Here is a 23,036-nt window from a genome sequence, read left to right as displayed (position 1 = left end):
AACGGGTTTGGTATCCAAACACACGCAACTCCCGTGTTCGAATTTCTTGACATTATACCATGTCATTCATTCGTAAGTACGCAAGGATGGCCTTGGTCGTTAGAGGTGCACGTCTGGGACAAGGGCGCCTCTTTACCCGAGGCGTTAGCAGTGAATCAACCCCAGCTACGAAGACAGAGGAATCGTCAGAGATCGTAGCTCCCGCTCCCCCCCGAGATGTTATGGTTGCAGATGTCGTGAGTGGCGCTCCAGGTGCGTTCCTACTACTCTTGTATGAAGACCTATAGCTCATGTGTCTTTGCAGAGGAACTTCGTCACCGAACGGTGCGAATATATCAGCCCACTCGGAACACTATGCAAAGCGGGGCGGCGAAAACGGAGCGCTGGCGTATAGATTTTGATACGATGTTGACCGGTGGTCATTGGGAGAACCCCTTGATGGGTTGGGCCAGTTCGTAAGTTGTCCTTGACCTGATGTGCCGACGAATAGTACTGATGCAGAGAACAGGGCTGATTACATGCAAGGAACAAGGGTTTCGTTTAGGTCGAAAGAGGATGCCATGCATTTCGCGGAGAAACAGGGTATGTTTTCAACCTATCTCACACAAATGCGCTTTCTCATGGCAGTTCACATCTTCCAGGATGGGATTATTATGTGTAAGTGACCAGACAGCCTATGAATACGTTCCTACTCATCATCGAAATAGGCAACCTCCCGCAACTAAGAGAGTTCCTCCTAAGAACTACAGCGAGAATTACAAGTATCACCCGGACACTCTTCGTATTATGAAGACCAAGTAAAGCTGCCCATCGTTTTCATGCACTTGTCTGTATATTGTTAGCCTTCAGCGTGCATCAAATGTGCGCTCAGCAGCGACGTAACAGTCAGGGTTCAAAGGAATCAGATGAAGCCAGAGATACAGTAATAAAGAACAAGTAGAAACTGTTTCGTCTCGTAAGATAATTTGCTGTAAATCATGTAGAGAGGAACGGTAATTCTCCACTACACAGGCGAAGGTCGTCGTCATCGGTCTACTTATTGGTACGCTAATAGGAGAACAAACGAAGAACCCAACTGCGACACTTGTCATTTCAATTTCAACCGTAAAAAATGTGACTGCCTCCTCGAGGAAACGGGGGAAACTCTATGACGCATACCACGTGCCTATTGCATGAGAACGGACCGCGACCCTCAGTCCGTGGGGTTGGGGTTCTCCATGCCACGCTAGCATCAACTCTCTACCACCTCTAGTTGACCTCTGCGCGTTCCTCGATTATTTGACACCTGACTCTACCTTTACGGCCAACACGCAATGGGCGACATTCAAACCCGGCCATTTTCCAAGAATTACAGGTATGGTGCTACCCTCGTCTTACTGTCTCAAATTGCTAATACTATCACCACAGCGGTTTGATAAATCAGTCTGTAATTGCCGTCGGGATCACTGTACTATGCGTCGGAGGACATGAGTACATGAAAAGGAAGCGCAGAGGGAAGAAACAATATGAAGATGGGCTTGGATCCAGGGAAAGTTGGCAATTTGGATAGTGAGTTTTCTGTTTTCAACTTTCTCATGGATCCTTCAGGCATTGAGCGTCTATGCTATTGAAGTTTCCTTTAACTTCATTTTACCCCTGTACCAACCGATGCTGATCTCGTGCTCTTACAGTCTGTACCAAGGCAGATCCTGGGCTCGGTGAGCTGGTCGAATTACTGAATTGACAGTCGTTTCTTATGCAATCTTTAGGAAGCCATCCCCTCCTTCGCCAAAAGGATGGATATTGTCGTGGGTTCCGCAAGCCGTGTGGTTTCCTGAAGCGAAGATGAATGAAATTCGGGGTATTGATGCGACACTGTATATTCGGTTTCTTCGCGGTTGCTGTGCGTTTTCGTCATCCCTGCAAGAGCAGAACGTCTGACACAGTTACTCAGTTTGGTTCGCTCTGCTACACACACTCACCACATTTCCCGTGCTGTTCCCCATTCACGTCGAATTCTCCGAGCCTTCAATTGATCCTAAATCCATGACTCGCGCCTCAATTTCTTCACTGGTCAGTACGGAAGAAGGTTTGTCCTTGCTATGGATTCATATATGCCTCCTGTTCTGGATAACCTTGACCTGGATTGGTACACTGTTTTGGATAGCCCATGGCGCATTCATGTTACGCGCCGAAAACATCAAGCAGGCTTCGAAGCGTGTTCCTTCGGGACCAAGCGAAGGCACTCGCCCAGAACACCATCTCCATCCTCATCCACAATTCAATTTCGCGTCTGTTCCGTCGCTGGACTTTATACATCCAACGAACGGTCTTCGCCTTCGCACTATCATGGTATCAAATGTTCCTCCGCAATTGAGAGATGAGAAGGTGCTCAAAGAATATTTCGAGTACTATATGTCCCGAAAACTAGAGCGTCCGGCATTGGGTCTGACCGCGACAACACAACCAGGCTTCTTCAATAAGTCATTCGCTTTCCTCTTCAACCGTGCCAAACGCCTTCCAGTTATACAGAACGAGTGGAAGGACAGAACAGATCACTCTTCTGCTTCTGACCCAGAGAAAGTGCCCGCAATAGACCGTGTAGTGGTCGCAAGAAAGATGACAGAGCTGGCTTCGCTTCTCGAACGTCGCGAGGACATTCTTCGACTACTGGAAACCGCGCACATCAAACTGGCCAGAACTACCCTCGAGGCTGTCAAAAAAGCCATGCAACAGAAAGAGGCGAACAAACCTTTTTCTCGGAGCAACTCCAGGGCCAAGCTTGTTGCGAAAGAGAGGAAATCGGTTGCTGGTGCTGAACAAGGTGATGCCGAATTAGGAGGTCCTATCAGTGAAGAGGAGCGGATGGAGCAGCTCATCAAGGTTTTGGGTCCATTTGTCGACGAATTCGAGCTAAGGCGACATAATACCAAGCTCAAGAAGGCCTCCCATGATTCAAAACATGCTTTCCAGCAGCTGCGAACAGAAGGATCTGCCGATTCTGACAATGGCCCCATGGAGAGCCCCGCTGGCTATCCTCCCACCTCTGCGAATGAACGGCGGCCTAAGTACAAAATTACCATCTGGGAAGCGCTCCTCAGCCTACCACGGAGCAGCCTTGATGTGTACCAACCCCTTGTCAACCTTTCACATCTCTTCCGCGGAAAGACGGTACCATCCATCGACTACTACACAGCTAAACTCAACTTGCTGACGTCCCTCATAACGGAGAACCGTACGAAGCCGGCGACAAAGTTCGATCCCGTCTCGACAGCATTCGTTACTTTCGCCGATCCAGATGACGCGAGAAAGGCATGCAAGTATTTGGCAGTCCACCCTCATAACCCGCTTACGTGTTCGGTCACGATGGCTCCAGAGTACCAGGATTTGGACTGGATCAGGGTTATGAAATCGTCTTTTGATGCAGAGGTCAGGCTCCTTATTGAATCTCGTTTTCCTATCGCCTTAAGTCTTTCTGTACTAGTTCGTAAAAGACTGGGTCGTGAGCGTGGGTGTATGGTCAGTACCGCAATTTTCGTATTTTATTATATGTAGCCAAGCCTCTATCATAGGGCATTCACCATCTTCTGGTTGTTTCCGGTGTCATTACTCGTTGGTTTAGTATCCATTCAGAACATCAGTGTTTTCTGGCCTAGTCTTGTAAGATTCTTTTTTTCCTCCTTCGCTTTATGCTCACTCCCGAACTTAGAAAGCGTACTTGGACAAGCATGCCTGGGAGGAAGAAGTGATCCAATCATTTCTTCCTACACTTCTCGTGGCTCTACTGGCTCTATTGATCCCTCTTATCTTGTTACTCATCGCTAAGAAGGCTCACACGATTACGACCCTTTCGGCTCTTCACGACCGAATCATGACTAGATATTACAAATTCCTCATTGTCAACGTTCTTGTGTTTTTCTGTGTAGGCACGGCTGCTTTACAATCTATCCTTAACTCCTTTCGAGCATCGGCTACGACTCCCGACATTCTCCAGATTGTGGCAGATAGTTTTCCGTCGGCTGGACCCTTCTACGTTGGTTGGCGTGAGTGCTTCAGACAATTCACAAGAAGTCATTGTTGCTGATTGTCCTTTCAGTCATTTTCACGACTGCTATGCATGGTGGTTTTGAAATTATTCTGCGTATGTCCCATGCTGCTCCAACTTTTTTTTTTGCGCAGACTGACTGCTTCTATTTGAAGTCGGTGTAAGATCCATTTACTTTCTCTCGCAAGGTGTGGGATGATTAAAGAGGGTTTTTTCGAAGTTACCTCTTATTATGTATCCCACAACTAAGAGACAACTTACTCCGTGAGTTGCCCAGTTCAGAACCTTGACAACGTCTTTAACTTATCTACAGGCGTAAACGAGCCATTGGGATACGTCCTCGAACATTTAACTTCTACTGTTAGTATAAGGATAAACTTGCTACTCGACCGCTCTGAAGACTTTATAGATTGGCTTCCTACACATTTATTGGTAATCCACGTTTTGATGCTATTCGCGGTGCTCAATCCTGTTGTATTACCCTTCGGAGCATTTTACTTTTTCATCGAAGCTGGTGCGTTCTTCTCTTTATCGTAGCCTAACAAGGAGAGTGACGATCTCTTTGCAGGAGTAATAAAAAACCAAGTGTGTTATCTTTTTCCATTGTTTAATACCTTGCTTACCTCTGTTCCAAAGTTAATTCACGTCTATGCTAAAAATTACGAGGGCGACGGAAAGCTCATCTTGATACGAATGCTGCGATATTCATTAGATGGTGAGATATCTGCACGACTACCTGAGACTTGGTTTTGACGTTAGACAAGGTCTTATCTTATCTCAGGTTCGTATATACTACGTGGGCGGAATTGGTTCCTAAAACAGTCCTAGGCTGTCTTTCTTGCTTACATGGTTGTCCTGAAGAAGAATGTCAATGTTGCCCTTTCCGCTGTGCTCATTGTGTTCACAGCTGTCGTGAAACTTATGTGCGTGCATTTGCTTTCTTTCACTCTCTCAACTTCATCCAACACATAGCATAACACGAATGTGCCGAGCACAGTTCGAACGTGACGATATCCAGGAAGCGCATATTGTCTGCGGACAATCGAATGCGGCAGGCATACCTGACATTGAGAGAGGAGAGATCGGAAACACAGAACAGGACATGAACGGCCTTCTCAGTACGGATTCGCAGAGAAGAAAGTCCATCTGGCAGTTACCAGCTTGGGTGACCCTCTCTTATGCGACGATCCGTCATCATCCGAATAATCCTTTGGCACGAGGACCCAACCCTTTCCGTGCAGTGCGTCCTTCATTTTCACACCGTGGCTCCAGGCAGTCACAGGCAGAGGAAAATCAACGACCCTCTCGACTCGCGACTGGGAGCGCAGTTGAGCCTCCGCTTCTTGTCCCATCGTCACCAATTGCCCCACCTTTACGAAATGAACACGATTTCGCAGGTCCAGTTGTTCCTCACCCTTCGCCTGTAAGCTGGGATGACTTAACAACTGCTGACTTGCCTTATGACAACCCATACTACACTCGGGCCATTAGCAATGTTCTCTGGCTACCACGAAACCCATGCGGTCTACTCGACCTTGATGATACCATTGATCTCAAGACGTCTATCACAGTTGAGGCTTCTGCCGGCAAGCTAGGAACTTGGATTGGGATACCCGAAACAGATTCTCCATTGCAGATGTCTACATTATCACTGCATCCGTCGCACGTTTCGTTGCCGCCTTCCGAACGCCGCGCTTCTAGCTTTGCAGTGGATGGTACGGAGGAGATCGATCTCCCACCTGCAATCGCGAGGCGCATAGAATCGAAAGAAGGTGATATTGAGCAGGCGACTGGACCTCGAAGGCCCTCTACATTACGAGTCCGGCATATTACAAGCCAGAAGCAACCGAGCATGTCCAGTATGCGACCACCGATTAAATCATTTAGATCATATTCCGAGGTCATCGAGCCGATGAAGAAGAGGTCCAACTCATTGCTGTCGTTCTTCGAGTCCCCCCAACTTGGATCTACCGGCCGCCCGGGGTCTTCCAACCGTCTTGCGTCGCCGCATTCTTCACCCCGCCAGCTGAGCCTGAGACCCAATATGCTTGCTCAGGGAGACTTTGTGACAGCTAATGCTTCACGAATGTCTATGGGTGCCCCTCCTCAGCTGAGGCGTGCGGAAAACATATCGGCACATCATGCAATTCTTCGGGAGGTAATGGCAGAAGAAGAGTCTGCTTTGGTGAACAGACTGGAGGAGGAAGATGCAGATGCGGAGAAAGCCACTACAAAATCAAGGTTTACCTCGTGGATGTTCAAGAAGGCCCGGAATAATCTCGTTCAGTGATTGTCAGTACAGGAACTTCGTTTCATATTTCTCAGTGGTGATTTGATACCCCTCCTCGGAGTAATTTATCTTGATACATATTTTACTGTATAACAGTAATGATGGGCATGAAGAGAAGTGGATACATGGAATATCTCCGTGCCTCGGAAGTGCGTTGTCGTCAAGTTTGTTGTTTTCCCGATGGCCAGCCGAGACCGATTATTTCCCTCGTCAGCAAGTGTCATATGCTTCGAGTGTTTCCCGACATTCACCAAGAGCGGCAGCCGTAGCCGTATATATAGCAACTATTCTACTATGAAGAAGCTTCACTGCTCTTCTGCGACACTAAATGTTCACAAATAAGTTGGTCTTTGGTTCTCTTTTGGTCGGAGCTGTTCACGCCGGAACAACCGTCTGGGATGGAAGCTTCAATAACTACAGCACTCCTTCAGACTTTGACAAATGCAAGCCGACCTTCTTGCCATATCCTATTACCGCTATGCTAACATACTCAATGCGTAGGGTCCTGGGCTGATGAAGTCGGCACGTACCAATGGGTGTGATTTTTAGACAGACGTCCGACTATATGAACTGATATTTGCGCTGCTAGTACATCCATGGCAGCCAACCAACCGACAACTACCTCAACCTTGACCCCTCCTATAAAAACCCCGCAATGACTTCAGAGCTACACGGCTTGAAAGTCACCATCTCCACTAACGCCACATGGAACTCGGACATGGAGCGTACAGAACTGATCCCGCAAACCAGCCAGAATTTGGGCACTGGTTCGTCGTTCCTTTGCAATCGTCGGGATATGTCTCTCATTTTCTCGTAGGCACGATGTATTATCATTTCTCCGTGATGCGTTCCGAGACAAATCCCCCTAATGTGAGTTTCTCTAAAAAGAGATGATATGATCGAAGGTCATCTGAAGCTTTGACGCTGCCGTAGTCCACCCTTGAACATCAGGTTCTCTTCTTTGAAAGTCACTTCACTGAGGTACTTAACTTTTTGGAGGAGCAAATAACTTACGACTAACCAAAAACTTACGTACAGATGAAGTATGGAGTCTCCCCAACTCCCACTGACCTCCAGTGGATGGTCTCCAGCCAGCGTCAATGGGGCACCAATTTCGAAGCCGGCGTCTGGTTCAATTTTGCCTATGACATCGATGTTAGCCGTGCTTCGCTATCCAGCACGATGTTCACTAACTTGGTGCCGTAGTTCGATGCCGAAACTGTCGGTCTCTGGGCTTCCACAGGATCTGAAGACCTGACCAAAGTTGTGGACAACATTTCCGCACCGACCTCCACAAACTCTGAAGACTTCCATGTTGGAGTTCTGCGAATCGTCAACCAACCTCCCCAAGAAGATTGGTATATCTCTGGGGTGTATGTAGAGACCGGAGACATTACCACCAGCATCTCGAGAGGCAGCAGCAACTCGACAACAAGTGTTACTGCAACAGCGAGCTCAACGGTGACGAGCACCGCAGCGGGGACAACATCTACTGTAGTAAGTTCAACAACAGCAGCATCGACCACCACTTCTGCATCGGGAGCGACACAAACAGAGTGGGGCCAGTGCGGAGGTGAGATATAGTCGTCTTCTTCGTCGCTTGCTGAAGATGCTGACTATTAGTTAGGGATTGGCTGGGCGGGTCTCACTCAGTGTGCCTCGGGATTGACTTGTGTTGCCGTTTCTGCACCATATTATTACCAAGTGAGTGACTTGGTGTAATTCGAGGTCTCACAAGATCCTGACATTAAAATAGTGTCAATAAGTGACGAAAGGATGCGCTGAATACATACATTTATTGGATACGAGCTTTCCGAGTTAGTAGTTTGATTACCGTCTCTTCAAATCTACCACCCTCACAAGGTGACAGTTTCATCGCTCCAAATATATCTGAGTCAGCTTAACAACGAATGCCGACATCTGAGGTCTCATGATATGGAACGAATGTCGTACGAAAAGGTATAACAAATTCTAGAAGGAATGGCCATCGCTCGTTATCAGCCAGTCATAAGTCGTGGGAGTAAGTCTAGTCCATTGTTATCTGAAGCAAAAGAAACATGGTTCAATATCTGAAATACACCTTGTGCATATAGTTCAATTATTTACAAGAGACCTTGGGATATCATGAATAGTTGAGTCTCAGACCGCGAATAAAACGCACCAATGACACCGCAAGCAGCACGACCGCCTGCATTGCCAGTTTTAAGAGACTCTTCGTTACCTCCTTTGCCTAGGTCATCAGTGCCCGCGTGTACAACAACGGCACGCCTGTTACCCAAAGTCAATCGCAAAAAGACATAAAGAGTGACGGTAGTCAGACTGACCCAATGATGCTCAGAGGACCATTAAGAGAAATGAGACTGTCGCTGAATGAAAATACTGCTGCTCCGACTTCGTCAGACTTGATGTTGCCCAGATCACCAACGTGCCTGTCCGCATCAGTAGGTGCGCCATGATTTTTCCCAAAAGGATTAAAATGAGGCCCGGCAGAGATGCATCCTTCGCTCAGGTCTCCGAATTGGCTGAAGTTACGGTCAGACTGTGGTGGTACGGGACAAGGACCGGTAGGGTGCTCACTGAATATGGAACCCACGCGACGCTGACGGGTCGAGGCCCTCCAGTGACCCGGTCACCACCATTGGCGCATCCGGCGAGGCTTGCTCAAACGTAACCTTTCCGGTAACTTTGGAGTCCCCACTAACGAAGACGGTGGCCTTTTAGATAATTGTTATCCGCTAGCTAGTAGCTCAGAGCAGCTAAAGTTACCTTCGTTACTGCCGCGGGGGCTGATGAAGTGAAGCCATTCCACAAGAGAAATACAATTGTCGCAGCGAGGGCGCCCCCAATAAAGAGGCTTTTTGTTGATGTCTTTTGTTGATGGTACGGATCCATGGTTAGCAAAACGATAATCGGTGTTCAAGGTGGTCAGCAATGCGTCTTTAATGCCACGGTCTGCTCTCGGCCCGTAAAGCCGCAAAATTGCCTCAACTTGGAGGCTTTTTTTTTTTTTTGTCCTCAGCATTTGATTAACCGCAACAAGTAAGCTAACTACTAAGACGCGGTGGAGGTACAGGGCCTCAGGATCCTCTTTCCCTCTTGTTCCAGTCCCTCCGTTCTTCCTTCTGAGTTCCCCGGGTGTTTTGGCGTGTAGTGTGGAGTAGAGTAACGGACATGTATGGTATTTTGTGCCCTCATGGTGGGCTAATTGGTTCGTTTGATCCTGCGGTTGGCTGAAGCCTGGGGTAACTTGGAGGCTTGACAAGTACAATGGCAGTATAATGGCATTCCCGATGTATTTCTATGTTACTTTGAGAATCCTAACATCCTACAGCAAAGCGGAGAAAGCTATATCACATTTTTCAGGCACATATCGCCAATGAAGAGCATACGATTCTTAACGTCCCAGTACAATATCATTCCTTATTTTGCCCGCGCGTATCTTCAACCTCAATGCCGAGAGAGGCAAGAAACTCAGGAAGAAGGACAAAGGTAAATACTAGACTTGTCATAGTCATGCAGGGTAATTACTAGTTATGATTCTCAGATGACTCTTGAATCTCCCATCGCGTCAGTCATGAATGCAAGAGGACGGTCACTTCATTGACTCTAAGCATTGCTTGATCTCTCAAGTTTGATTGATTTTGGTCGGCGTTCGTGTATCAAGCAGAATGATAGTGCTACACGATTCTGTCTGGATGTGCTGCGATTTAGGTGGGTCAGACATGCAAAACCCACGAGGCCGCAAGGATGATTCATCGGACTTGCGACTGTCTCGAAGGTCGATGCCCCTTAAAAACTTGAAACTCGTTCTCGTTATCATTCGTCGAACTTTCGAGTAGACGATACCTAGCACTATTGCGACCGCGTTCGACGAAATATGATAGAGAATACAACAATTTGCAAGCTACCATCACAAGACCGTATTGGAGCTGAAATCATGTGCAAATTGAATCTCAGACCTCCATCAGAGACAGATCTGTGTGAAACTCTCCGTACCACGCCCATTATGAGAAGCGGCCTCAAGCACAGCACGTCTTGTGCCCGCAGTATCGGGGAGTGATTATCGGTATCATGCGCACCCAACGCGAACGTCAGTAATGATCCAGTAAATTCCAATAGTATCGTACTGAGGGCAGGATTCGCACAAGCGAAGCTAAATATTAGGAGGAACACCGATCGAGTCGGTAACAACAATGACGAAGAAATGAAAAGGAGATGATGACAAGTCTAGCACGTGGCAACGTTGAGGGCTTCATCAGGCATCTCCACGCTCCTTCTCTCTTCCGTCCTCCTCCCAAAAAATGTCGGTCTACCTGAACCCGAGCAACACCCTTGGGTTTACTCGTATGCTTCGTATCATCGTATATAATATCTCTGCTCATCATTCTCCGTAGGCCCGCTCACCGTTCTAGTAAAACGATCGCTCAGTATCACCAATCCCAATGCCCAGCCTATTGCCTTCAAAGTGAAAACGACAGCACCGAGGGTGAGATATCGACTTTGAGCCAGTGGTATCTGGGGCAACTCATGCTATTCTTCTAGCTGTACTGCGTGCGCCCTAATTCTGGCAGAGTGGAACCGGGTGAAACAGTCGAGGTGTCTGGTGTGTGGCTTCCGTTTTCCAGTAAATCTATGTGTTTATGCATCACTACATTCTAGTGATGCTGCAGGCGATGAAGGAGGAGCCCCCGATTAACGCCAAGTGCAAAGACAAGTTCCTCATTCAGAGCACGCTCATTACCCCCGAAAAAGAGTCGAGAGCGTTGCAAGATATAGTACCCCTTTTTGCCTTGTGTATCTTAATATGAATACTGAATTTGTACACTTTCAGTGGTCGGTCACAGAAGGCGCTACAGACGACACAAAGGTCTTTCAACAAAAGCTCAAAGTCACGTATCTGAGACGTGAGGGCGAAACATTGGAAGAAGTAGATGAAACCCTGGCCAACCAGAGCTCCATGATGAATACGTCAGATTCGGTGAGTACCACGTAGTGTAATCAATCTTCCCTCCTGACGTTATCCACGCCAGCAATACGACACCGTACGCCAAGTCCCGATAACAAATGACCACCCTGCTCTCATCCCTGAATTCAACCAATCGACGTCCGAAGAGCGCCCAGCTACGCCACCCAATGACTTTAGTGCCGCCCGTGAAGAAGAGCACCATGAAGAACCTCCAACTAAACAAATTCCGTCACCCCCCGTGTCTGTATTCGTCCAGCCTGCTCCCGAACCCGCCCCGCCAGTTGAACAACCGTCTACACTTGCACCATCGCCACCAAGTGACGAGCTCCTGGTGAAATACAGGGAAGCTGAGGCTGAGATTGAGCGTCTGAGAAGTCTGCTTGCAGCAGCAGCTCCCCCACCCCAAGTCCCACCCGAGACTCACGAGTTGCGAAGACGTACTAGGCGACTTTCTGATGACATGACCATTACGCCTGGCAGCGAGGTTGGTACGATGATTGGGGAAGAGGTAGCCTGGCAACCAGACGGCGTTCCACTACAAATCGTGGTTATCATTGCGCTCGGAGTGTTCATCGTGACGTATCTCTTCTTCTGATAGATACTTCATGATCATGACGCCGTTTTCTTCTGCATGTGGGTCTGGATGGTTTTTATATACATATACTTGGCTGTTGAGTGTAGCGCTATTCAGACCTACGACTGGTTGCCCATTTCGTTGCATATATCCTTTTCCTATTTTATGGTCGTAGTGACCGAGCGAGGTACATTAGTCCGTTCCGATTGTTAGGCACATTCTTGTATGTATTGAGGGTATACATCTTTATTGCGGCCGTCGTGTAAACGCGGCCTCGTTTAAATGGCGTGTTGCAGACGACGATTCATATTAGCAGACATGCTTTAGCAGTGACACAAAAATGTGCCCAACTAGCTTGCAAAAACATATACAATGGATACATGAGCGCTCACCCGAAACACAGAAATAAAACGTCACGACAATCACATTCCCCGCCCTCGTCCTCTCCCGCCACGCATAGGTGCTCCACGACCACGACCTGGAAGAATCTGGTAAGAAGGACAAAAATTCACACAAGTGAATAACGGTACCTCTGACAGGCGCTCCACGTCCTACCAGAAAGGGTTCAGGTGGCTTCTAAGGCGCAGGAACAAGAACATACCGCCTCTGCCACTAATATGCCCTCCCCTTGAATTACTCCTGCCCGCCTCTCTCGCTCTGTTCTGCTCATCCTTCACGACGTCTAACAGGTTCTCAGGTATGCGGATGTATTTTATCTGGATCAAAGAAGTTGAGCATGCCATCGAGGAGAAAATAATGAATTATATGCACAGTGCTCCCCCGTATATAACACTCCTTCAACTTCCAAAACCGATCACCGTCGGGATTCGTTTGGTATACCTCTTTCAACGTTATGTTCATAAAGTTGTCACAGTTGATAAGATGGCCGTTGAATGTTTCGCCGTTTTTCAATTCAACTAACTGCTACGGGTGAGGAAGATGTCTCGTAGATCGATGACTATGGTACGCGCCATGGGCTTGTTCTGCGCAGCATTTAATAGCGAAAGAGGAAGCTGTAGCAGAGATTTTGTCAGAATATGATGCTTTGTTCTCATACGTGGTCTCACCATCGTGACGATATGGGAGAGAGCGACTACTGCGTCTCGACGAGGTGATGGCAGGAAACAGAGCACGTCCGGCAAATACTTGCACTGCATTAGGTCAGCCGCGGCAACTTTGCGGCGATAGCCGGTGGCGGGTCTGAATGGTCGTCGAGAAGCCCAAGAGTAGTCATAATATTAGTTCTTTCCATTCACGCTGTGTTCGTAAACTGATATATTGTGTGGAATTGTAGGCTATGCACCACTGCGGTGTTGTATATCTCGTCTTGGGCATTTCAAGCGGCCGTTTTAATCCTGAAGGCTGAAACGTCCCTCTGTTTACCGTGCACTGCGAAGGCCTTTGTTGATGGCTTCCGCAAGTAATCGGTGCACCCTTTCTGTGGGATGACCGGTATCTGTAGGAACAATGAATTGAATTTAGTGAATGAAATGGACAGGTCGAGCTCACTGTACCAAAAATACCCAGCAGGATCGGCACAGGTGCAGTAGCTACAGCGATTATTAACAAATAAACTTCATTTTTGTGGAAGTGCTCACTCAGTCACGTCATCAAATCCATACGTAGCAGGATAGTCCAACACCGAGTTAAACCACGTATTTGCATCAAATATAAGAGCAATCGCATCTATACTTGTTTCAAAAAAGTTTTTATATGTGACTAGAAGAGTTATTACCTTGATTTTGGCGTGTGAAGAGCTGCACATGATTTTTTAGGGCGGCATTGTAGCCGTCGACGTGACTTTTGAGAATTCCCGCCTTGGTGGTATTTGTATTGGCGGCAGGAGATCGTTCTTCGGGAGGTACATTAATGAAAAGGTGTTGTTTCAAACCATTGTCATACGCTGATTGCTATAATCGAAATACAACCAGATTGTACGAATAGCGAAATGTTCACCTACCACAGCGCCGAAATAGGAGCTCATTTCTGCTTCCCAGAACGCGTTTATATCTGTAATCTGAGGACTGTAAGGGGTACGGCAATATTCAAAGAAAAGGGCAACTGGGGAACAAAATCTCACTGTATGATTGTCAACTGTATCTCCGGTATCGTTGATTCCTATCCACCAGGCTGTCAATGTCTCCCGGAGAGGATGTGGAATAGCCTCAGAAGCATATAACACCCATTGATTTACTTGGTCAACAAGTGGAACCGTGAAATCATGATGAAGAGGGAGCCTAGCTCGACCAGAGGTCAGGATCCGTCCGACATGAAGAGCGTCCTATTACTAACAAATTCCCATCAATATCTGATCCTGCGAAAGCGAAATCCCAAAGCTGTTTATCGCAAGTCGCAGGCGATCCACTGAAGCATCCGGTAAGAAATTCGAGCTTATAACGGCGCCTTCTAAGATGTTAGTTTCTACATTGTTTTTGTTGTGCAATCACCCAATTTGAGCCTTCGGAACTGGTCTGTCTACACATGAAGCAACACGCAAGAATGTAAATGATGGAGCATACATTCTTGGGGACTATCTCGTTCGACAGAAGCTCTTCAGAAGAAAAGGAATAATTGAGTGCATCCCCAATGAAGCTGGTGCGCTTATGATGAGTGGAAGAATACCTGGGTAAAGCGCCACTTCACCTGTAATTAGCATGACCTGCCGTTCCCTGAACGAAGGTATAAGAGTCCCCGAAAGCATATACGTATTTGATAGCATCCCAGTCCAACTTCATTGCACCATGACTTGAAGTCGCCTGAAGTACGGGAAAAAGTAAAAGTGCCCCAACGAATAACTTCAAGCGAAAGACGGACGACATGAGGTTAGTTCAAGGTCCTCGTGGTTGGCATTCTTAAATATGCCTGGAGCAGGTGAAGGTCAGACGATGGGAAGGTATGACACGGCGGGCCGGTGACGAGCTTCGGGGCCGAAGTGGTAGCCAGCCAGAAGCAAGTTAAGGAAATAAGATCTTGTGTTGATACGTGTAGCTGTTGTTTGTACCAGATGGATATCCTGTCGGGATTTACCTATTGTGGTCCTTCGTCTGATTCCGAGATTGTTCCTTTAAATTCTGAACTGAGTTTATGCTCAGTGCACTCGAGTCCACGGAAAAAAAAACCAAACCTTTTAGTTCTGGATATGCTACAGTAGTTCCAAAAAAATGATCACGACTGCACGAGGTTAGCAAGATGAAGCTCACGAGCATATACAGCTAACCGCCGAAATTCATCAAGGCTAGTATTGAACCAGGGTCGATAATAAGGAGCAAGGAAAATCAGCAATGTCACGGTCTTGCACGAAGTAATGTGTTCATTCAGGATGGTTGTATACCACCAGCTAAGCCATAGGCTGTCCTTGTCAATCCTGTGTGCTTTCACTTGGAGTCTCAGCACATCCAATGCCGTAGCGATCCATGCAGATTTGGGAGGGGTTGAGCAACGAAGCATCTTTCCAGATATCGGCTGACGACGAATACCGGTCATCCTTCTAAAGGCCGTTTTTCTTTAATCATTCGCCTTGGGAAATGAAGCACTCGACAACGGTAAATCATTTCGTCGCTCGCTATAGCATATTTTGGAACGTCCGAGTCTGACCAGATCTATGCCCTCTTGGACAAGGCGAGCCTCCGTGGCCAAGAACCTTCTCTCAAGGCCTTTGAAGATAACTGGACTTCCTGTCTTCGATGAGCTTGAGTGGAGGCAGGCAGAAGCTTGCGAGTGAACTCGCACATTCAGCCAAGAATAGTATTTGGCGGAAGCACTACTCACTCTTCCTGATAATCGATTTCATTTAACTCAAAAGACACCATCATCATGTCGGGTTTTGGGTGGTTACTGGTAGAGGTATTGATGACTCCAGATAGCTATCTATTGGTTGGTCCATACTTGCCTCGTGTTATTGCTCTGTGTCAACATTCAAACCTTTATAGGAAATCCTTTCTTCCGCCAGCTCCAATGTACTGTTTGATTCTCTTCTTTAACGCAAGCCATACAGAGAAACGAGAGATACTTTGTGACTTCATATAGTCGGAAAATAAAGCCACTAAGGGTGTACCGAAGCACAATCTTAGCTTGGTAAATCTATTCCACTTTGTTCTTCTGAAGACTAATGTATAGTGCAGCCATACGAACATGAAACCTCCGAGTTCCATCACAAGCTATTCCATAACGTCGCTTGCAAGATATCCCGTCTGCTCCCAATTATTCTTGTTGGGATTTTGCTGGAAAGTTCTAGAAAGGGCAATCCGGCATCATGCCGAGAGTTGATGAGTAAGCCCGAGAGAAAGAGAAAGTTGTAGTAAATTCTAGATACAAGCCTGGAGAGTATAAATACGAGCTCTGTAGGAGCTGCAGAATAAGAAGTTCATACCATCTGGCCTTACCAGCCTGGAGTCTACCCTGCGCAACACCGAGGATTTCCAACAATTCTCGAGCTTCATCTTCTGCCACGATTTCATCTTTCTAGACTGACAGATGCAGCGTCATGTGTACGATAATAATTCCGATGACCGCCTCCGATACGTGTGTTCTTCTACTTACTTCTCAACCTCGAGGATAGATGATCTACCCTGCCCGTACCCTCGAAGCGCAAAAATGGATTAATGATCGCACCGGAGGAGGCCACACACCGATTTTGGCTCCCTAGCATTGTTAGTCTCTCAGAACGTTATAGTAAGCTACAGATCCCTGCCCTGCAAGGCGTATGGAACTACACGAAGTGGATCCTCGGTGGTATCACCGTGAATAGCGCGCATGTCCTACAATTCTTAACCAATGGTACATCAAGGCTACTTTTCCTAAGCTATAAAGTCTGAATAGAATATGATTTTGTTGACTTTCGCGGTTCAGACCGCGTTATTGGGCCTCCTGAGGATCATTGTAACATAGATCATCTTGAACTCTGTAAGGTCATGGCTCCTTGGCAGCATCGAAGTTAATTTGTCTGTAACTGTACTTCGTGAGACCAGGTGAACATATAACGTCTGTTCCTAGCCCTGTTAGAAGGTCTACTGACACAACAGGGCAAGACGAAAATGCAGTGTTATGGTAAGTGACATCTCTACAAGTTTGTTATGCACAACTACACAGACGTAAGCATTTCTTCAAAGGAACACATTGATCTACTATGAAGGCTAGATGTTTCACTCAGTGGTCTCTTCTCCCTGTGCGTGGACATGTTGAAATCAGTATGGCTTTCGATATTATATATCTGCGGAAGGAGTATGTGAAATAATCTATCATCGAAATCGTGCACTGGAGTATCAAATATTACCGGATCGAAGTGATTAAGGGCATCAGCACAATGGGTATCTAATTGTTCCGATATCATCCTACAAATACAATAACCATTACCTTAATCCCTCTTGCTCAAAGCTTGTAATTGAACGTATTCATAATAGTCGCCTTTCCGACTAATAAGCTGGTCATGCGTTCCGGATTCACTGACGCGTCCTTCTTTGATGAAATATCTAATCAAGACGTCATTAAACGTAAGCTTTAAGAACCGTATCGAGACTCACATGCAATCAGCATTCTGAATTGTCGATAGTCGATGCGCAATAGCAACTGTTGTTCTGCCTTTCGCCGCTTGGTCGAGGGCGGCTTGTACAACCTTTTCAGAATTGGAATCTAGAGCTGATGTTGCTTCGTCAAGGAGAAGAACTTTGGGGTTACGAAGCAAAGCACGGGCGATTGCTATACGTTCTGAACACCAAAGTCAGCCAATTGTTCTCTAAAGATGCGTAGTAATCACGTTTCTGGCCACCCGAAAGCTGAGATCCTTTTCCGCCAACTTCGGTGTCAAATCCACTGTGAATACATGTGAATCTTCTGCTTCCACATAAATCAGCGGATTCAACTCACTCAGGAAGTCCGTTGATGAAGTCCAGTATGTTCGCGTCCCGGCAGGCAGCCTCGATTTCTTCTTGGGTGACTTGGTCCTGGGGCTTGATGGCTCCAAGAAGTATATTGAAGCGTATCGTTCCCGCATAAAGAGTTGGCTCTTGAGAAACCAAAGCAATCTGTTTACGGTACTCCTGTATGTTATATTCCTCGATTGGTATTCCATCCATCTAGAGAATCAAATAAGTATCGCAATTGAAATGCAAGTATGGGACAACTGACATAGATCTGGCCTGCCAACGGCTGGTAAAATCGCTCAATCAATTGGATGCTAAAACGTATCGATCAATATGTTGAATTGCTCAAAAAGGGCCGGTCGAACGTACACAGTACTCTTTCCGCTTCCGGAGGCGCCTACAAGGGCAATATATGTGCCTGGCTCCACTTGAAGCGACAGCTCCCGCAAAACACGAATACCAGGCCGAGTAGGGTAACGGAAATGGACATTTTCTAAACGAATATGCCCTTGGGCCTTGGCGACATCGATCTTCTTGCCTTCAGTCGACTGGGCATCAATTTCCGGAATAGAGTCGAGCAATCGAATGATGTCACTGCCTGCGCCTCTCGCAGAAGAAACATCAGGTACAAAAGAGAAGACGTTTCCTGCTTGAATAGCACCAAACATAGTAGACTATGTGCTGTATTAGCAAGAAGATAGAGTCAGACTAGAGAAGCGCACCATGAGACCGACGAAGAAATCGAACGTGGAAAATTCTCGTCTTGACACTAGGTCTGCTCCAAACCAGAAAACAAGAGCAATGCAGAAGAAAATCGTGGACTGGGAGAATGCATACAGCATGTTGCTCCAGATAGCCGTCCTGTTAGATTTGCGAAGGGGTTCTTCCAGGCTCAAAGCGTATTGGTTGCAGCAGTCGTCTTCCCGAGTCAGGGACGCAACGGTTCGAATCGCACCCGCAGCTTCGCAGGCAAGTTGGGCAGAGCTCTCATGAGCTTTCTTGTTCTTTTGATCTTTCAGAACGACGACACGCTATGGGGCAATCGTCAATAGCGCATGTCTGCTATATAAACAGACTTACCAAGCGAATATACCCCATGGACACAAGAAGAGGTGTAACCGCTGCGCTGCGATCAGTATCCATTCTCCTCGTTATCCATTCGACGTACCAATACCGACAAGGCCAACTTTCCAGATGAATATTAGACCGAGGATAGAACCTACAATCAGAGTCGAGATACTCTGCACGATTCTGAGGGGGAATTAGCTGAATCTGTTTAATCTGAGAGAGGTACTGACGCTGCGAGAGTAGCACCTGCCAAACCAAAGACCTTTTGAGGGTTATCACTAAGGTTCGCCACCAAGCTACCGGTCTATAAAAAGGTCATGACAACCCGGACACATTTTGTAAGTAAACTCACGCTGTGCTCGTCGTTATCGAAGTACTCAACTACTCAAATTGTGAGGCAATAAATATATGGAGAAGATAACCAAACCTACTATCTTGTCTCAGAATAGCCTTAAAACTCAGAGACCTTAGTTTCGCCATCAACGCCGCTGCGGAAGACGAAAAGAGGTAGTTTTGCATGCCGATAGACAAGGTAGAGATAATAGCGATGATGAAGAACCTGGACTTGCGGTCAGCAATGTGTACAGAAGTAAAGATAACAACGCTGACCAAAGGGCGTTCCGGTCCCCAGAATGTCTAAGCTCCGAGCCGGTGAACGAGAAGCCATTGATTGCTTTGGCTAAAACATATTGTTAAAAGTGGTCTATGAAGATAAGGGGTAAAACCACGAACCATAGACGACACCGAAAGCCGGATACACCATTCCAGTCATAGTAGCGAAAATCGTCCCGAGAAAGTACTTCCTCCATTGCGACTTATTGATTTTGCCCATTCTTTTGAAAAGATAATACATGCTATGGGCCGGCTCTTTGTCGCCCTCACGTTCCTTCTTCTTCTGCTCCAGGATTTGGCTAGCAAGGGACTGACCAGTATTTCGTCTACCAAGAGGAACCTCTTCACGCGCGACTTTTTCCATGTCCTTGGGTGCATCCTCTTCCTCATCAGTGTCCTCGCCAGCAGCAACGGCGGCCGCTTCATCGCTTTCACGAAGCTTCTGAGCCTGAACGAGACGTGCGTAGGCGCCACCTTCTTTGGCAAGTAGTTGCTGGTGGGTTCCCTGTTCGATGACCAGGCCATCCCCCATAACGAAGATGACGTCAGCATCTTTGATCGTCGAGAGACGATGAGCGATGGTGATGGTTGTACGTCCTGAAGGCAATTCATTCTCGATTGAAAATAGACGGAATTATTTTTTTGACTTACCAGCAGAGGCTTTGTCGAGGGCGTCCTGCACGATTCCCTCACTCTGAGTGTCCAGAGCACTGGTTGCCTCATCGAGAAGAAGAATGCGTGGGTCCGACACGATGGCTCTCGCGATGGCGACACGCTGCTTCTGACCACCACTGAGCAGGAATCCTCGTTCGCCAACCATAGTATCATAGCCCAGCGGTAGCTTAGTTATGAAGCCATCAGCGTTGGACTTGACACATGCTTCCTTGATCAGCGCGAACTTCTCCTCCTCGGAGGCGTTCTCATACTTAGTTCCAATAAGCCCATGCTCAACGTTGCCTCTAATCGTGGTTGCAAACAGTGTTGGCTCTTGCGACACCAGCCCGATCTGCGAACGTAGCCACCGGACATTGAGAGACTTCAATTCCCGTCCATCCAGTTTGACAACCCCAGATAAGGGATCATAGAATCGTTCGATCAGAGAAATTACCGTCGACTTGCCGGATCCTGAGGCACCGACAAGAGCAGCGGTTTTACCAGCTCGGAAGGTGAGGTTGATCCCTTTGACAACGGGGATGTCGGGACGTGAAGGATAATTAAAGTGAATGTCCTCGAGCGTAACTTCACCGTAAACGGTTTCGGGCTTTTCCCCACTAAGGTCGGCAGAATCTATGTCTGGTACACGGTCGATTGTAGCGTAAAGTTTCGCGGCTGCACCTCGTCCATGAGTGATGGCTAGATTATATCGACACGGGTAAGCACACATGTTTGCTGAATGCATGGTGCATGGCACATACCTTGCATTTCGGGTGCTAGCAATGCCAACGAGAAAGAACCAATTAGGATCGCCATGAAGACGTTGATGACAGTACCATCATTGGCTATGGACCAAAATATTAATGATGATATTTTGAGTTTTTCACTGATGCGAACGCACCATCTCTGCGCAAAATAAGGGTTGTACCGAATGAAAAGGCTAATAGAAAGTAAGTGAAATGGGTAAGGACAAGGTTTTTGTACGCACCCAAGGCATACGATGAGTAGATGCAGAAAAAGACGACCGAAAGACTTCCACCGAGTCATATTGCAGACTTGACGTCGACCACCTTCGACTTGTCAACGTGCTGATCGTACAAGCTCGACAGAATTCGCTGCGTGCCAAAGGCTTGCGCAGTTCGAACGGTAGAGATGACTTCCTCGGCGATATTGCCAGCATCTGCAATGTGCTTCAGGGAAAGCCTAGCAGAAGGTTTATGCCTGTTGAATAATGCAGCATAATGCTAAATGAACGTACTGCATATATTTGGATATGGCTTTGTTCATAACCGCTCCGGTGATACCAATACAAGGCAGCAAAGATGTCAAAGCAAGTGCGAGACGCCAACTCCGGATATAGGCCAATATGAAACCGGTAGCGAAGGCCGACAAGAAGGACACCACGAGCGCAACCTTCTCTGACATTCCCTGCTGTACTAAGTCTGAAAAGCATTCAGAAAGGTCGTAAAGAGAAAGGAAACGCGCGTAAGCTCACGGGTGTCAGTCTGAATTCGGGTAGCAACCTCTCCTGCCCCAACTTTGTCAAAAAATGGGATGTCCTGACGTAAAACTGCACGCAAATACCGTTCCCTGATACGCTTTGCGTTGACCTCGGCAGTATAAACCCAGACATACATATAGAGATATGTGCAGATGAACATGCCGATGCCTTGAAGCTTGATGAGCAAAAGAAATAGATGTCACTGAGGATACACACCTATAATGACCAGATATAGCGCGTCCTTGGAGGCTACATGGCGGAATGACGCTGCGGCAGCAGGCAAATCGTTTATAGCTTGTTGGTCGCCCTCATTCACTTTATTAACGACGGATTGGAATATGACGAATTGATTGGTGAGGTTTCCAAAGAGCAGTGTCATTAACGGCTGTCGAGAAGATATAATAATATTGTGAATTGAGGCGTATGTATGCGCATGTAAGACGAACCTGGGCTGAACCTGCTGCAACTGCTGCAACCAAAGCAAGTCCATCGATGATAAGCTCAAATTTCGTGGAGAACCTGCACGACGTTCAGCTGCATTAGGGCAAAATGCTACGAATTTACACACCTGAAAAGCTCTGTGAAGGACACAGGAGATACTTCTGGCTCTGGTGAGATGACAGCGACCTCTGAGCCTTTCTCGTCGATGTCGACAGATTTGGGGTGCTTCCGGCGAGAGAACCAGCCTGCGTTTTTTGAGTCTGGGCCAGTAATCGTGAGCTTTTCGTTGGCAGTACTGGGTCGCGAATCGGACATGTTGGTCGGCGAGGAGAAAGGATTAGAGCCTGGCGGCCCTTTTATAAACGAAAGTGTGTGTAATTGTAGTCGCAGCCGAGAATAGAATCAGCCTGACTCGAATCTTTTTGTTGACAGGCTGTGCTGAGTGAAATGTTTGCACTTTTATACCTAAAACTGTGGAGAATTGAGGACAAACGCCTTTACCGTATACTATATACCCAATTGATAGTGATCAGCCTGCCGCCTGTCGTGTTTTACGCAGTTCTTGAAGAGGGAAGCCGGAAGCCGGACACGTACGCGGATTTGCCGGAAATACTCAGACTGCGCTGATTCGATTTTCTTGGCACGCTGACGACGGTGGCGGCATCTCTATTTTTAACTCCACGGTTCTCGGGAAAATAACTTGCTTTCTCTAGTAGAAAAAAATATGAGCAGCATTTACAAGAAAATCCAATCGAGTTCTTGAATAGCTGGCCATGTCGGTAGTAGTAGTTGTAGTCGTGGATGGAATTCTCGGATTTACAGTTGACCGGAATGACTAATGATTTACGCGTAATGTTTTCCGGCCGTGAATATGTGCCTTGATCCATTCCCGGATCCCTAGTAGCTAATCATGCCTTCAGAGTTTCAGGGACAGATACTTGAGTTTTGAGTCGGATTGACGTATCATAAGCCTTTCATTGGCTCGCCTTTCTATACGTGTTAAACGGAGAGAATTTTCAGCTTAGCAGCTCAACCTAATATAGTCTAT

At 47.1% G+C, this 23,036-nt stretch overlaps 8 protein-coding genes across 8 annotated transcripts; 4 read left to right on the top strand and 4 right to left on the bottom strand.

Annotated features, from left to right (window-relative positions):
• The first annotated feature begins 7 nt into the window (after nt 1–7).
• On the top strand, nt 8–1,082 carry BT62DRAFT_937668 (uncharacterized protein). Its single transcript, XM_043187371.1, has 5 exons — nt 8–252; nt 305–455; nt 509–582; nt 642–657; nt 708–1,082. Exons 1-5 carry the CDS (start codon nt 60–62, stop codon nt 799–801), a joined length of 528 nt encoding a protein of 175 aa, XP_043034382.1. The 5' UTR covers nt 8–59; the 3' UTR covers nt 802–1,082.
• Nucleotides 1,069–6,478, top strand: BT62DRAFT_567336 (uncharacterized protein). Its single transcript, XM_043181420.1, has 18 exons — nt 1,069–1,354; nt 1,408–1,548; nt 1,671–1,697; nt 1,749–1,882; nt 1,934–3,408; nt 3,464–3,498; nt 3,552–3,639; nt 3,689–4,022; nt 4,076–4,120; nt 4,180–4,184; nt 4,245–4,288; nt 4,338–4,384; nt 4,434–4,538; nt 4,593–4,609; nt 4,661–4,739; nt 4,789–4,805; nt 4,853–4,947; nt 4,997–6,478. Exons 1-18 carry the CDS (start codon nt 1,314–1,316, stop codon nt 6,312–6,314), a joined length of 4,047 nt encoding a protein of 1,348 aa, XP_043034381.1. The 5' UTR covers nt 1,069–1,313; the 3' UTR covers nt 6,315–6,478.
• On the top strand, nt 6,479–8,446 carry BT62DRAFT_567547 (carbohydrate-binding module family 1 protein). Its single transcript, XM_043181422.1, has 9 exons — nt 6,479–6,757; nt 6,816–6,850; nt 6,904–7,081; nt 7,132–7,184; nt 7,248–7,295; nt 7,353–7,469; nt 7,521–7,887; nt 7,942–8,018; nt 8,071–8,446. The coding sequence occupies exons 1-9, from the start codon at nt 6,643–6,645 to the stop codon at nt 8,077–8,079; spliced, it is 999 nt and encodes a 332-aa protein (XP_043034380.1). The 5' UTR covers nt 6,479–6,642; the 3' UTR covers nt 8,080–8,446.
• On the bottom strand, nt 8,191–9,212 carry BT62DRAFT_937665 (uncharacterized protein). Its single transcript, XM_043187370.1, has 5 exons — nt 9,081–9,212; nt 8,892–9,028; nt 8,639–8,836; nt 8,476–8,582; nt 8,191–8,427 (listed from the first exon to the last, which is right to left on the bottom strand). The coding sequence occupies exons 1-5, from the start codon at nt 9,204–9,206 to the stop codon at nt 8,417–8,419; spliced, it is 579 nt and encodes a 192-aa protein (XP_043034379.1). The 5' UTR covers nt 9,207–9,212; the 3' UTR covers nt 8,191–8,416.
• Nucleotides 9,213–10,316: 1,104 nt separating this feature from the next.
• On the top strand, nt 10,317–12,142 carry BT62DRAFT_937664 (VAMP-associated protein). Its single transcript, XM_043187369.1, has 6 exons — nt 10,317–10,658; nt 10,709–10,800; nt 10,857–10,917; nt 10,974–11,089; nt 11,146–11,292; nt 11,345–12,142. The coding sequence occupies exons 1-6, from the start codon at nt 10,616–10,618 to the stop codon at nt 11,873–11,875; spliced, it is 990 nt and encodes a 329-aa protein (XP_043034378.1). The 5' UTR covers nt 10,317–10,615; the 3' UTR covers nt 11,876–12,142.
• BT62DRAFT_567321 (Sm-like ribonucleoprotein) lies at nt 12,132–13,386 on the bottom strand. Its single transcript, XM_043181419.1, has 7 exons — nt 13,364–13,386; nt 12,922–13,310; nt 12,826–12,867; nt 12,626–12,775; nt 12,456–12,570; nt 12,385–12,405; nt 12,132–12,332 (listed from the first exon to the last, which is right to left on the bottom strand). Exons 2-7 carry the CDS (start codon nt 13,009–13,011, stop codon nt 12,277–12,279), a joined length of 474 nt encoding a protein of 157 aa, XP_043034377.1. The 5' UTR covers nt 13,012–13,310; nt 13,364–13,386; the 3' UTR covers nt 12,132–12,276.
• BT62DRAFT_909739 (uncharacterized protein) lies at nt 13,234–14,589 on the bottom strand (the record flags this gene model as incomplete). Its single annotated transcript, XM_043183759.1, has 10 exons — nt 13,234–13,310; nt 13,364–13,404; nt 13,453–13,540; nt 13,590–13,764; nt 13,815–13,871; nt 13,935–14,091; nt 14,147–14,244; nt 14,302–14,325; nt 14,374–14,446; nt 14,498–14,589. 10 exons carry the CDS (start codon nt 14,587–14,589, stop codon nt 13,234–13,236), a joined length of 882 nt encoding a protein of 293 aa, XP_043034376.1.
• A 2,358-nt stretch (nt 14,590–16,947) lies between these two features.
• Nucleotides 16,948–22,782, bottom strand: BT62DRAFT_989131 (P-loop containing nucleoside triphosphate hydrolase protein). The gene is made up of 24 exons (XM_043190140.1): nt 22,116–22,782; nt 21,994–22,066; nt 21,764–21,932; nt 21,542–21,715; nt 21,305–21,488; nt 21,103–21,249; nt 21,035–21,078; nt 20,948–20,986; nt 20,808–20,891; nt 20,044–20,745; nt 19,513–19,989; nt 19,390–19,459; nt 19,212–19,339; nt 19,133–19,161; nt 19,011–19,084; nt 18,881–18,963; nt 18,793–18,833; nt 18,435–18,743; nt 18,082–18,386; nt 17,978–18,026; nt 17,717–17,925; nt 17,607–17,662; nt 17,374–17,557; nt 16,948–17,322 (listed from the first exon to the last, which is right to left on the bottom strand). The coding sequence occupies exons 1-24, from the start codon at nt 22,301–22,303 to the stop codon at nt 17,208–17,210; spliced, it is 3,933 nt and encodes a 1,310-aa protein (XP_043034375.1). The 5' UTR covers nt 22,304–22,782; the 3' UTR covers nt 16,948–17,207.
• Between the last annotated feature and the right edge of the window lie 254 nt (nt 22,783–23,036).

Source organism: Guyanagaster necrorhizus, assembly GCF_019112545.1.
Source record: "Guyanagaster necrorhizus MCA 3950 unplaced genomic scaffold BT62scaffold_44, whole genome shotgun sequence".
Taxonomy (NCBI): Eukaryota; Fungi; Basidiomycota; class Agaricomycetes; order Agaricales; family Physalacriaceae; genus Guyanagaster; species Guyanagaster necrorhizus.
The sequence above is the reverse complement of the archived record's forward strand: the minus strand, read 5'-3'. Positions and strand labels throughout refer to the sequence as shown.

What these genes read in the sequence shown, in the direction of transcription:
- BT62DRAFT_937665 (XM_043187370.1), bottom strand. Translation starts at nt 9,206, where the DNA reads ATGGATCCGTACCATCAACAAAAGACATCAACAAAAAGCCTCTTTATT. An exon ending in CCCCCGCGGCAGTAACGAAG is followed by an intron (nt 9,029 to 9,080) that starts GTAACTTTAGCT and finishes ATTATCTAAAAG; the next exon opens with GCCACCGTCTTCGTTAGTGG. An exon ending in TCGCGTGGGTTCCATATTCA is followed by an intron (nt 8,837 to 8,891) that starts GTGAGCACCCTA and finishes CCGTAACTTCAG; the next exon opens with CCAATTCGGAGACCTGAGCG.
- BT62DRAFT_567321 (XM_043181419.1), bottom strand. Translation starts at nt 13,011, where the DNA reads ATGCAGTGCAAGTATTTGCCGGACGTGCTCTGTTTCCTGCCATCACCT. An exon ending in TCTCCCATATCGTCACGATG is followed by an intron (nt 12,868 to 12,921) that starts GTGAGACCACGT and finishes TCTCTGCTACAG; the next exon opens with CTTCCTCTTTCGCTATTAAA. An exon ending in ACGTGGAGCGCCTGTCAGAG is followed by an intron (nt 12,333 to 12,384) that starts GTACCGTTATTC and finishes AGATTCTTCCAG; the next exon opens with GTCGTGGTCGTGGAGCACCT.
- BT62DRAFT_937664 (XM_043187369.1), top strand. Translation starts at nt 10,616, where the DNA reads ATGTCGGTCTACCTGAACCCGAGCAACACCCTTGGGTTTACTC. An exon ending in TGAAACAGTCGAGGTGTCTG is followed by an intron (nt 10,918 to 10,973) that starts GTGTGTGGCTTC and finishes ACTACATTCTAG; the next exon opens with TGATGCTGCAGGCGATGAAG. An exon ending in TGATGAATACGTCAGATTCG is followed by an intron (nt 11,293 to 11,344) that starts GTGAGTACCACG and finishes TATCCACGCCAG; the next exon opens with CAATACGACACCGTACGCCA.
- BT62DRAFT_567547 (XM_043181422.1), top strand. Translation starts at nt 6,643, where the DNA reads ATGTTCACAAATAAGTTGGTCTTTGGTTCTCTTTTGGTCGGAGCTGTT. An exon ending in TCCTTCAGACTTTGACAAAT is followed by an intron (nt 6,758 to 6,815) that starts GCAAGCCGACCT and finishes CTCAATGCGTAG; the next exon opens with GGTCCTGGGCTGATGAAGTC. An exon ending in CAGCCAGAATTTGGGCACTG is followed by an intron (nt 7,082 to 7,131) that starts GTTCGTCGTTCC and finishes ATTTTCTCGTAG; the next exon opens with GCACGATGTATTATCATTTC.
- BT62DRAFT_989131 (XM_043190140.1), bottom strand. Translation starts at nt 22,303, where the DNA reads ATGTCCGATTCGCGACCCAGTACTGCCAACGAAAAGCTCACGATTACT. An exon ending in AGTTGGCCTTGTCGGTATTG is followed by an intron (nt 18,834 to 18,880) that starts GTACGTCGAATG and finishes ATCGCAGCGCAG; the next exon opens with CGGTTACACCTCTTCTTGTG. An exon ending in GCTTTCGGGTGGCCAGAAAC is followed by an intron (nt 17,558 to 17,606) that starts GTGATTACTACG and finishes TTTGGTGTTCAG; the next exon opens with AACGTATAGCAATCGCCCGT.
- BT62DRAFT_937668 (XM_043187371.1), top strand. Translation starts at nt 60, where the DNA reads ATGTCATTCATTCGTAAGTACGCAAGGATGGCCTTGGTCGTTAGAGGT. An exon ending in TGTCGTGAGTGGCGCTCCAG is followed by an intron (nt 253 to 304) that starts GTGCGTTCCTAC and finishes GTGTCTTTGCAG; the next exon opens with AGGAACTTCGTCACCGAACG. An exon ending in TTGATGGGTTGGGCCAGTTC is followed by an intron (nt 456 to 508) that starts GTAAGTTGTCCT and finishes TGCAGAGAACAG; the next exon opens with GGCTGATTACATGCAAGGAA.
- BT62DRAFT_567336 (XM_043181420.1), top strand. Translation starts at nt 1,314, where the DNA reads ATGGGCGACATTCAAACCCGGCCATTTTCCAAGAATTACAG. An exon ending in CAAGGCAGATCCTGGGCTCG is followed by an intron (nt 1,698 to 1,748) that starts GTGAGCTGGTCG and finishes TGCAATCTTTAG; the next exon opens with GAAGCCATCCCCTCCTTCGC. An exon ending in ACCCTTCTACGTTGGTTGGC is followed by an intron (nt 4,023 to 4,075) that starts GTGAGTGCTTCA and finishes TTGTCCTTTCAG; the next exon opens with TCATTTTCACGACTGCTATG.